The 13,169-nt window shown below is 38.8% G+C and overlaps 1 protein-coding gene across 11 annotated transcripts in view; it reads left to right on the top strand.

Annotated features, from left to right (window-relative positions):
* The window catches only part of camsap2a (calmodulin regulated spectrin-associated protein family, member 2a), a 46,828-nt gene that overhangs the window by 10,769 nt on the left and 22,890 nt on the right, over positions 1–13,169 (top strand). For all 11 annotated transcript variants that reach the window (XM_059544076.1, XM_059544080.1, XM_059544082.1 and 8 more), the window contains one exon: positions 9,702–9,863. In XM_059544076.1, coding sequence (XP_059400059.1) covers positions 9,702–9,863 — 162 coding nt within the window. The remainder of the gene's footprint in view (positions 1–9,701; positions 9,864–13,169) is intronic.

The following is a 13,169-nucleotide window of genomic DNA, read 5'->3' as shown; positions in this document are numbered from 1 at the left end:
TGCAGATATATCCTGTACCCTTAGGAATACATCACGATTTGATAGACATCTATTAATTCTCTCTCTGTTTTAAGTCCTTTATCTTGTCAGTTTTCACATTGTTTTATTGAAGATGTATTTCAGGCTCATAGCATCTGCTTTAAAGATATAAAGAGTTCTGTTGTTGTGTGAGCAACTTCCTGTTGATATTTAATTACCGCGCCACTGTTTGCTGTGCCTCGGGCTTCCTCAACCGAACAAATATCATCACAAACTCTCTGCGCTGCATGAAGAATCATTTTGCATAGTGCCAATAATGATACAAGTTACAATATTCTGTGCTCCCCTTAACAAATTGATTATTTTTATTATATTAAATGATTATGTTGCTCTGCTGGTAGTTATTTCTCTATAATTTAAAGTCCCCAAGCTATTGTATCTGCATGTAGCCGACTGCATAGTTGGACTCACTGATCCAGGCCTTTACGAACCAAATGAAGGTTTCCGCACCTCAAACTCGGAGCCCACAAATCCTCATTAGCGTCAGAAAGCCATCCATCTGTCTGCTCAGCTGCAGTAAGCTGCCTGACTACAAGATCTGTCAGTCTTCCCATGCTTCACTTTAACCTGTTTAGCCTGGCACTCTGGGGCCATTATAAACCGAGTGTAGAAAGGTTTTATTCTTCCGCTGGGTTGTTATTGACAGATTTGGGCTCACTGAATGCCGACTGAATCTAGGTTGAATTTACAGCTTTTTTAACTAATAACCCTATGTTGGATCTTTGGCATGGCGATTGGTGCTGATGCAGGTGACATGGGTTTGAGTCTGGCTTCCCAACTTTCGGACTAAAACACCTCTCTACAAACCATTACTGAAAATTTTGGATTGCACTGGTCTAGTGTTTTTAAATTATCGGTATTGGTCTGCCAATTCTGAAATCGAATCTAAAATCTTTTTATGTTTTGTATGTAGTAAACAGTTGTCCATCTTCTTTACTTCTCAATATTGTTATTAATTGATTTCACTGGTAGTATGAAAAAGTTGACTGGAATGGTAGAAGAAAATAATTAATGGTAATGTCCGCTAAACAGTAGCATTTCTTATTGTAGTAATAAGGGTGTGGCTTAAAAAAATTTAAGTTACTAGTTTAATTTAACTAAGAAAAATTGTATTTATTATTATTCTTGATTTTAGTGATGCACTAATGATTGCACTAGTGATTTAATGTGCTTTAGCAAACTTAAAAGTGATATTTTATTTATTTACTTAAATTATTCAAACATTTTAAATTATTAGTTAACCACCAAACTTTTTTGTTTGTATTTCTTTTTTGTTGTTTAGCAAAACCAGAATTAAACTTTGTGTTTAATGTGACTTTGCATTTAAAAAAAACTTGAAGGTACTTATTTTATTTATTAGTTTTTAGTATTTTAGAAATGTACAATAATAATTATTTGTATAAGTGAATTTTTTTTTCTTTGTTTTTTTACAAAAATGCTGAATTCGAAATGAACGTTTTAATTTAGCGATGAACCAAAAAGAAAGTTTTGGTAATTAAATTTAGGTAATTGGGTCGTTGGACTAAGGTTATAAATTAAACCAGTAATAAGTAGTACGTTCTTTGAGAGGTGACTTGTTGCTGACATTTCAGCCAAACAAATTCTACATACTTCTAATCTAGCATAATTTTTGGTCACTGTGAAGTGCGTCCACAGACACAGCTGACATTTTTACTGTTTTACTTCATCTATTCTGTGCGCACAAAATGAGCACTGACACATTCAAAAATCAGGGAAACACTAATTATTCGAAGCTGTTTCAATCAAAGATTTCAGTCCTCAAATACTAATTCATCTGGAACTTCTTTTTGTATGTTTCGGATAGATACTTTTAAGTTTATGTTCATCACTAATTGTTGTTGCATACATTTGCATACATTTAGCCTACTGGCAGTTATAGTTATAGTAGTTACTGGTTATTGATATGCACCAATATATATATATATATATATATATATATATATATATATATATATATATTTATATTGATCCATCTGTATTAAAAATGCTACATTTTAAAGGGTGTTTATTTAGCTTATCTTCTGTTTGTTGGGGATGAAGTTGTTGGGACAGTGTTTTGGTCTTTTCAGAAACTTCCTCACACATTAATATGGCTTGACTGCACCAATTGAACGATTGTGGTGATTTACCATCAATAATTCAGCCAGGCCTCTATTTTGGATGTATCAGAGTTTGTGCTTGTGCATTGAAATGTTTTTGACAGTAAAGAGCTTTATCATATACTTCTAAATCTTTAGATATAATACTATATATGTCTAAATCTCATGCTCATAAGGGTTCAAAACAGTCATAATTCAGTTTTACATGACCTTTTCTCTCTGTCTGACCTTTATAATTGAACTGCGTTTCTGCTACTGTACCTTTAAGACTACTACATGTAATGTATGTAAATGACCTCTCTTGTGATTGGATAGTGATATGTTGATGTGTTTGTAGCTCTGAAATCATTACACTGACATTCTTAGTTTGCATAAATGGGTTGGATGGACTGTGTAGGAAATTTTGGAAATGTAACTTCAATTCAAATTCATACGTTTAAGGAAAATCTTATATGGAAAAATGTCTTTATTGCTTTATCATCTCTCTCTGTCTCTCTCTCCCTCTCTCTCCTGAAGAATCGTATTTTCTCCTGCAGCTGCCGCCCACCCACACACAACCCCACATTCATTCTACATTATAGACTCACTCAGAAATATATACATATCCACACATAAGCAGCTCACAATCTCACCCACATAGTCATGCCACAATATCATTTTATATCAGTCTGGTAATCAAACAGCACGCATAGATGTGATACAACATGCAGAAAATATATGTGTTTGTGTGTGTGTGTAGATAGACTATATATATATATATATATAGGTATATGTTCATGTCATTACAAACTGCTCAATCCATAGAGATCTGTACCTTGCATCATTACAATCATTACATTAGAATGAATTGTGCTTAATTAAGACTAATGAGTGTTTTGACAAGTGTAAATTATAACAGTAGAGATGCAAGTATGCAGTCTCTCAGTGACATGATGCTGGCAGACAATGAGAGAGAGTCTTATTTAGCACTCTAGGCTCATCGGATGGATGTTATTTACATACATGCGCAGTAGGGGACTGACAATGTGACCGCACTGAGAACATTTTCATTTCCGGAAAAAAACGCTTGATTGTTAAATTTATGCAGAAAATGAGTCGCTACAATGAAGCGACTACATTACTTAAAGTCCACTCATCTCAATTTTGAGAAGTCCAATAACTCATATTTTATATGTAGTATACATACATCTGCATGGCATGAACCCGAACTAAAGTTATTGCAATCGAGACATAGACTTTGCATAGTTCACAAACCAGTGCCGTATGCACACTTGACCTACTTCCTGTCTCTTGGCATCAGTGCTTGCAGATCGTGAATAGAGGCAGTACGTTTTGTTATTAGGTTTTCCTTAGTCCAGCTCAGTATGTTTTTTATTTTTTATTTCTTGCTGACATGTTGGTGTTCTGTCTTTCTCTTGAATTTTATAAGTTGTATTGAGTAAATACAGCTGGATAAAACAAACTGTCTCCGTCTTCATTTCAGGCTGCAAAGTAACAAAATGTGATTATTTTTCGGCAGGGGGCTGATACTTTTCTATACCCACTGTATTATTTGGATGCTTCATAGTGAGTAAATTATAACTAATTTTAAATTTTGAGTGAACTATTCCTTTACTTTTTACAATTAGGTTCATTTATGTAGATTGATTTGAGTAAATATGATGCAGTAATTGTGACTGTACCGATGCAGGCTCTAAGGGCGCACATGGTTATTGGGTATTTCCTACTTTCACACTTTTTGAGATTCTTTTTAATAAAATAAGAATCTTTACAAATGATTGTTGTGATTTATTGGGGAGATGCACATTTAGGGCCCTATTTTAAACGCAATGTGTAAAGCGCACGGTGCAGTTGCACTCAGGGCGTATCCAAATCCAGGGCACATTTTTGGAATGGGCTCTCCCTATTCTCTTAATGAGTAATGGGCGTAACGTTCAATAAACCAATCAGAGGGTCATCTCCCATTCACTTTAAGAGGGAGATGAGCTCGCGCCATGGCGGATCGCTATTTACTTGGCGGAATTTGTTGCCGGAAAAGCTGAACGTTTCTCAAGCGAAGGAACCGAGCATCTACGGGACAAGCAGGAATCCACCAAAGCTCTGCGCGATGAGTCAGTTAATATATATATATATATATATATATATATATATATATATATATATATATGTATATATATGTGTGTGTGTGTGTGTGTGTGTGTGTGTGTGTGTGTGTATTGCCACGATTGTTCAATTAATTCACCAATTTTATTTATCATTATAAGTAATAATAGGCTGAATTGCAAGTAGGTAGCCTAATTCTAATACACGCAATGACTATCGATCATTACATCATTACAATTTATGTAGCCTACACAATAATATTCTTTTACACTGTAATCCTTTTGTTTTTAATATTTGGCATGTTTGTGTGATGGATCCCTGTGTGTAATAAGCAAAGTCAACCCGCAATGTGGACCTGCCCAGAGGCGTATTTTCTACCTACGAGCTCTTTAAATAACAAAAGAAATTGCACTATTGACTTTAGATTTTACACCTGGTTTGAGTTGGTCTATGGCGCAGTCTATTTTCAGCTCCTTAAAATAGCATTGCACCTGCAATGCGCCTGAACACACCTCTTTTTTAGACCTGCACGCATGGGCGCACAAATGGGCGCAAATGCATTTGCTAATTAAAGGACGTGGCACTGGATGGGGAAATGTAAACGGCGCCGGACTGAAACTAGCACACACACTTGCGCTGCCCTTGCGTCGCATTGTGCCGGGTGTATGATAGGGCCCTTTAGTTTCTCTATAATATTAAATATTTTGGATGCTTGATGGTAACTAGTCTTCCTGTCTCTTTGCGTCAGTGTTTGATGATCATGAATGGAGGTAATACTTTTGTTATTAGGTTCTTGTAAGCATTTAGATTTGATTTTACAACATTCTGTGCAATAATTGTTATTTTATTAATGCAGGCTCAAAGGGCGCACATGGTGATTGGATATTTCCTGCTTTCCCGCATTTAATTTTTTTTCCTATTTAAATGTGAATCTTTTAAAAAGATTATTGTGATTTTTCTGGGGAAATGTACTTTTAATTCTTGTGTAATGTTAAATATTATATTTGGATGCTTAATGGTGAGTAAATGAAAAAAAAATCATTTTTTGGATGAACTGTTATTCCTTTTATTATTAAGTTCTTGCAAATAGTAATATTTAAACCAAGTAAATTCTGTTGTAATTACTGACACAGGCTCCCCTGGTGCACATGGTGATTGGGTATTTCCTGCTCTATGGCTTTTTGAGATTCTTCTCAAAATCGAACTTGCATTTCCAACATAAGCACTACTGCTCAATGCATGTATGCTGTGCTAAGCTAACCACTAAGCCATGGCACTATATTTTTATACTTCCAGCTCCTGTTTATTCCCTCAACTACTTTCCATTAATATTCCAACTTTTAATCCCCACAAACTACTACAAAATATTTAATATTATGCATTAATTAATCGGTTGTTTTAAATGTGTTATATAAATAAACTGTATTGTATTGTAATAATTAATACATTCTATTTATATTATATTATTTATATTATTAACTTTTCAGTGGGGACAGCGAGATGGAGAATAAGATCGACATGTTGCAGGTCAGATTCGAACCTGTATTTCTCATGTGATCACCAAAGCTCCACAAAAAAGTATATTTTAATCATGCATTTATAAATACATTCCCACTGAAGATCTAAAACAAACACAGCCCACAAATACAAAATTAGGCTGTTATGTAATGCAAAACTCATGTGTCCAAAAGCAACTTTTTCATATTTATCCATCCTTGCAGAAAGAAGAAACTGTCCTGTAATGAATATCTCATAAAGCACTGCCCTGTGTTTCCACAAACACAGCAAACCTAGAGCTTGATAGAAGAAACAGCACTGATACATTAGAAACGGCTCTTTGTAAACAGGCTTTTGTTGCCGTCGGGCTGAAGACATTCTCCTCTGAGGCTCCCTCACCACTCCAAGAACCAAATTAACCACACAAAACCACATTTGATCTATTGGTGAAACACCTGCTTAGACATTCTCATTTGAAAACCAAAAGGCACTTTCAATATTGCAAGCATTTAATGTTTAAGATAAGAAAAAGTAATTTCCTGCCATGCTGAGGTACATTTTATCTGCTGAGTCTGGTTGATGAGAACAAAAACATCATAGCAGCCAGCCAAGAAAGACACAAGCTAAGCAAAAGCTTTATGCAATCTTTCCTTTTAATCCTCAATTTGAAGATTACTTTTACCTTGGCTTTTTGGGATTTAAATGGCACTTTGCACTAATGGATCCACCTTGCAAGCACGCTGCCTCCCGCCTTTACAGGGCATTGCTATGCCAACAGAGTGTGTTCGAGCAGCGGGGAGAGGGGAGCATTAGGCTGGGATGCCTGTGCCTCTTGCAGAGCTGAGCTACAGCTTTCAGCCTGACTGTTATTGTAGTAGTTTGTGGGGATTAAAAGTTGGAATATTAATGGAAAGTAGTTGAGGGAATAAACAGGAGCTGGAAGTATAAAAATATAGTGCCATGGCTTAGTGGTTAGCTTAGCACAGCATACATGCATTGAGCAGTAGTGCTTATGTTGGAAATGCAAGTTCGATTTTGAGAAGAATCTCAAAAAGCCATAGAGCAGGAAATACCCAATCACCATGTGCACCAGGGGAGCCTGTGTCAGTAATTACAACAGAATTTACTTGGTTTAAATATTAATATTTGCAAGAACTTAATAATAAAAGGAATAACAGTTCATCCAAAAAATGAAATTTTTTTCATTTACTCACCATTAAGCATCCAAATATAATATTTAACATTACACAAGAATTAAAAGTACATTTCCCCAGAAAAATCACAATAATCTTTTTAAAAGATTCACATTTAAATAGGGAAAAAAAAATTAAATGCGGGAAAGCAGGAAATATCCAATCACCATGTGCGCCCTTTGAGCCTGCATTAATAAAATAACAATTATTGCACAGAATGTTGTAAAATCAAATCTAAATGCTTACAAGAACCTAATAACAAAAGTATTACCTCCATTCATGATCATCAAACACTGACGCAAAGAGACAGGAAGACTAGTTACCATCAAGCATCCAAAATATTTAATATTATGCATTATAAAAATTTGAATTACGTAAATATAAAAAAATAATAATAATAATAATCCAGTGAGCAGTTGATCTCTGTTTTGAAGATATTGTTAACATATCTTCCATCCCAGGCCAGAATATCACATGCACTGACCATTAAGAATGCAAAATATTCAATCAATAAAAGGATTTATAAATGTAATCAGCTTAAACGAGAAGCTCAGCTCTTATGTAACATTTTTTTTTTTTTTTTTCGTGATGAGACATGGGAGTGTCACAGCTCATGTGGAGAGGAAATCAGAACCACTCAAGTGAGAAAAATTGCTGACTTAACAGCATAACTCAGTGTCACTGGGATCCATCAGAGTGAATCTTTCCACCAAACTGCGTTCATACATATCTGATATGACAGAAAAGCTGCTCTGTGACATTCTGAACTACCTGTTCATCTCAACAGACACTCAGATTTACAATGAAAAAGCGGCAAAAAATGCAGTGGAAAGGAGTGTGTAAGATCTGCATCTAGAGTATTCAGCATAAACAATGTTATTATAAGATGTAAATAAATTCATAAATAAATAAATAATAAATTAAATAATGATAAATGCTGGGATATATTAGCTCACTGCTGAATTCACTTCTTTTAATTATTTTAAAAATGTATTATTTTATTTACAGCATGTACATATCGTTAATATATATATATATATATTTATTTATTTTATGGTGTGTGATAGAAGTTTTAATTTTTATTTTTGGGCTTGATTAAATATAATGACAATAAAAAAAATTTTATCTGGTACAAAGTATCATTTAGCAAGCATAACAAGGCAAGTGATAAATCAGCAGTGACACTTGATTGCTTTAGAGACATTTAGCATCAGTCAGCTGGAAGGGCAGTCACATGAACGCTGTTTATTAGATGTGCTTTCGTGTCATTGTTTGCCCACTGTGCACCAGTTTCTTTATTTCTTTTATTTTCAAACGCTTTCAACTAATCAAAATCAATATCTGTCTTAAGTGTTTTATGTCTTTCTGTGCCCACAAGGTTTTAATAAGACAGCCACTGTTTAATTTGTGGTCGAGATGGGGGTTCATTTTTCAATTGCTTGTACTCAGAGGTTACTCAGACTGTGATGGAGAGGATCTGCTGTTATCAAATGGATAAACTGAGGTATTAGACGACATGGAGAAGCATACTTCCCAAATTTCAATCAGTCGCATTTGCCATTGTTTGGCGATTTTTGTGTATTTATTTATTTTTTCTGGCCGTCATTTCAATAGAAATTTACTGGATCTGGAATTTTGGATTTTCCAAGAGTGTTTTTTTTTAGGGGAGATCAACTCACACCTGTCAAATTCCCTCACCGAGTAGAAAATAGTTTAACTTTGAACTTTAAGCAACAACAGCTGAAGGAACGGCAATGGCGATCTGACGTAAACTGTTATCTGCCGTAGCCAAAGAGCGCAAAAACCACTAAGCAACAGCTACAACCGAGAGGATTGTGAAACATTCAATCATTTATCATTAGCGTAATAAAAATGTCATTTAAACAAACGAGAGAAAGCGTGCTTTTGAAATGAAACGACAACTTATTGTCACAATAAGAGTTTTTAGTCTTGTATGACGCCAATAAGTCTAAAAACCTAGATTTACCATGCAAAATATACTCGCCTTTTAATCTGTCACGTAGCAGCGACTACAGCAAATGAGCTTAACTCCCTTAATAGACCGTCAAAATGTACACGTCACAAAGTAACACTTAAAGTCGCGCTTGTGCGATCACATTTTTTCATCAGCTGTTGTTTCTTAAAGTCCTATTTAACGTATCCCTTTAAGTATATAAAGTATATTTCTAATGTTGAGGGCGAGAGGATGGGCCCACAGTAGAAGCGGGAGCGACTGTCCTATCTCAGGGAAGATTATCTCTAATTGGGTCTAGCATCGGGGGAGCAATGCTGCCGTTTCCAGGGCAACAACCTCCAGAGACGACTGACTGCCAACCGACAAGTGACAATTGTCAGCAGGGCTGATGATGTGGCCAAAAAAAATGGTCATGATTCATTGCTTTCAAGTCTAAAGGCAGATTTTTGCTCCTAAGTGAAAGTTGTAGAAATCAGACCGCTGTTAATTGTGGATTTAAACGACTCTTTATGGTCATTTTGAATTCTTTACACTTTTCCAGTCATTCTTTCTTAACAAAATAGGTTTGTAGATATTTGAATGAAAAACAGTAGTCTTTACGTTTAGATATAGCTTAATCACAAAAGTACTGTAATTATATTCCGTTTTATCGAGGAATAATATACCGCGATTTTTATGGTTATTGTTTTATCGCCTGGCCCTAATTGTCAGGATGTGCATTCAGGAGAATGTGTCAGCAATTTATCAGGCTTTTTATTGTCTTCTTGTTGACAGAGCGCCCACCTGGCCATGATTGACACACTGATGATGGCGTATACAGCAGAGATAGTGAGTGTGGAGAAGGTGATGGCCTGCATGCAGCAATACTCCACCGATTACCCAGACGGAGATGTGCCCTATGACACAGAGGATGCAGTCACTAGCTGGATGAATAAGGTATTTTTGTTCTTTTAGAAATTGTAGGCATACCCATAATCCAATGCGGATGCATGAACTGAGCTTGATCATCATCTTATTCATTAAACCGTTTACACAGACAAAGGTTTGTTGCACTTTTAAGCTGACTTGAATATTTCCTTGTTGGCATGTGTGATCTCTGAGGGCATCTTTGAGTGTCGGTGAAGGGCCGTCCTGGGACTTTTGTTTACATTCCCTTGCAGGCCAGCTGTACAGGCAGCCTAAATCAAGACCGTACCGCACATGTACACACACATGCTAAACAGGCCAAGAGGGACTGCAGGGAAATTTCTGTTGAACTCTTTTGTTGTCTTCCTGATGAAGAAGTTTGCATGAGGGTTTCTGGTGTTTGCATCATGCATTTTATAATAATAGTGAGTTTCAGATTCATTCTTAAAACCGGACGGTCGTTTAATGAATTAGTGTTGGCCTAAACCAGGGGTCTCCAAACTCAGTCCTGGAGGGCCTGGAAAGTTTAGCTCCAAACTTGCCTCAACACACCTGTCTGGAAGTTTCTTGTTGTAACAACTGGGTGAAGGAGTGGCAGGAAGCAAGTGCGAGATTAATGAGATTTAATGAAGACAATGAAACAATACAATAATGAGACACAAATAACGCTGGGAGGAATGCACAGTCCAAGATGGTGGTGATGAATGATGACTCCGGAAGGCGGAGGTGAGTTGGCAGCAGGAGAGGGTGACACAGGAACTGCGGGGAAGCGAGCCGAAAGTAAGTGGTGTTGCTTGCTGGTGGGTTGTGTAGAGTGGACGGGGTTCCGGGGAGACACAGACATCCAACACAGAAACACAAGAAAGCAAAGCATAGGTCACAAACATGAAACAACGCTCTCACGAACACAAGACGCTAGACAAGCCAATATATAGGGATGAGTAATGAGTGACAGCTGTTGCTGATGACAATTAACGGAGACGCCCACAAACTAATCAGTGCTGACGCGTAACACACAGACTTCACCCACAAAGTGCAAAACCCAGAGATCACGGTTTACCAACCGTGACAGTACCCACCCCCCCCCCCCCTCTAAGAACGCCTCCTGGAGTTCCCAGAAGGGCCTACCTGCTGATTGTAATCATCAATAAGGGAGTGATCCAGTATGTCCCTAGCAGGTACCCAACTCCTCTCCTCCGGACCGTAACCTTCCCAGTCCACCAAGTACTGGAATCCTCGTCCCCTCCGTCTCGAGTCCAGAATATGATTAACAGATTAGGTCTGTTCCCCATCTACGAGACGCGGTGGCAGGGGAACCGGGGTAGGCAGATTAATACGTGAATAAAACACGGGTTTAATTTTGGACACATGGAAGGCGGGATGTATCCTCCTGTACGCTGGAGGTAGTTTGAGCTCGACTGTCACCGGACTAATGATCTTGGTGATAGTAAACGGGCCAATGAATTTGGGAGCTAATTTGTTAGAAACGGAACGGAGAGGAATATTGTTCGTAGAAAGCCACACTCTTTGACCCACAATGTAAACGGGAGGCTTTGACCTGTGGCGATCGGCCTTGGCCTTAGTGCGCTCTCTCATCCGGAGCAGAGTCTCGCGGGCTCTGGTCCTGGTGCGGTGGCACCTCTGGACAAATGCGTGAGCGGAGGGAACCGCGACTTCAGATTCCAGACTAGGAAAAGCTGGTGGCTGGTAACCTAAGCTGCACTGAAACGGAGAGAGGCCCGTGGCTGACACTGGTAACGAATTGTGAGCGTACTCCACCATAGAGAGTTGTTGGCTCCAGGAAGAAGGATTCTTGGAGACCAAACAGCACAACGTTCTCTCTAAATCTTGGTTGGCTCGCTCAGACTGCCCATTACTCTGGGGATGATAACCCGAAGACAGGCTAACCGTTGCTCCTAGCAACTTACAAAATTCTTTCCAAAATTTGGATATGAATTGGGATCCCCTGTCAGAAACCACGTCTACCGGGAGACCATGTAACCGAAAGACGTGATCTAGGACAGTGACCGCTGTCTCCTTGGCTGTCGGTAATTTGGGCAAGGGAATGAAATGTGCCGCCTTCGAGAACCAGTCCACTACAGTCAAAATGACCGTCATGCCATTAGAGGGAGGGAGGGCGGTAACAAAATCTAGTGCGATATGTGACCAGGGTCTCGAAGGGACAGACAGCGGCTGAAGAAGCCCATCAGGAGGCCGGTTAGACGACTTACCACTGGCGCAAACTGAGCAAGCCAAAACAAAATCACGTCACGAGCCATACGTGGCCACCAGAATCATTGTTTAACTAACCCCTTGTTTCAGCTTATCCCTGGACGACAAGCAACGTTAGAGCAGTGACCCCACTGAATAACTTCGGACCGTAACTCTTCCGGCACAAATAAACGATTCGGTGGGCAACCGGGCGGAGGCATTACCCTTAAGGCTGTCTTGACCTTCGATTCCACCTCCCATACGAGTGCTGAGACGACTATTTTCTCAGGTAAAATACACTCGGGTGTCACCGAGCGGGCGGAGGGATCAAAAAGATGTGACAAAGAATCGGGTTTGACATTTTTGGAACCCGAGCGGTACGAGAGAATAAAATCAAAACGACCGAAAAAAAATGCCCACCGAGCCTGCCTGGAATTGAGTCTTTTGGCAGTTCTAATGTACTCTAAATTCTTGTGATCGGTCCAAACAATGAAAGGTACCCCTGAACCTTCCAACCAGTGACGCCACTACTCCAAAGCTAATTTGAAGGCCAACAATTCTCTGTTACCAATGTCATAATTGCGTTCAGCAGGAGATAACCGATGAGAGAAAAACGCGCAGGGATGCATCTTATTGTCCGAGGCAGCACGTTGGGAAAGAACTGCTCCTACCCCCACCTCTGATGCGTCGTCATCCACCACGAACTGCCATGTGGGATCAGGGGCTACAAGGATGGGAGCCGAAACGAAGCGGCTCTTGAGGTTGGTAAATGCAGTTTCGGCTGCATCAGACCACCTGAACGGAGTACCGGGGGAGGTCGAGGCCGTCAGAGGTGAGACTAGTTGGCTGAAATTACGAATGAAACGTCGATAGAAATTGGCGAACCCCTGAAACTGCTGTAGGGCCTTACGGGAATCTGGAGATGGCCAATCTATCACAGCCTTAACTTTGTCAGGATCCATACGTATTCCCTCGGACGAGACGATTTACCCTAGGAAGGGGACAGACTGTGCATGGAATACGCATTTCTCCGCATTGACAAAAAGCCCATTCTCGAGTAATCTCTGGAGCACTCGTCTGGCGTGTTGAACATGTTCCTGGACAGATGAAGAAAAAATCAGTATG

This window comes from Carassius carassius, chromosome 48 (genome assembly GCF_963082965.1).
Source record: "Carassius carassius chromosome 48, fCarCar2.1, whole genome shotgun sequence".
NCBI lineage: Eukaryota > Metazoa > Chordata > Actinopteri > Cypriniformes > Cyprinidae > Carassius > Carassius carassius.
The sequence above is the reverse complement of the archived record's forward strand: the minus strand, read 5'-3'. Positions and strand labels throughout refer to the sequence as shown.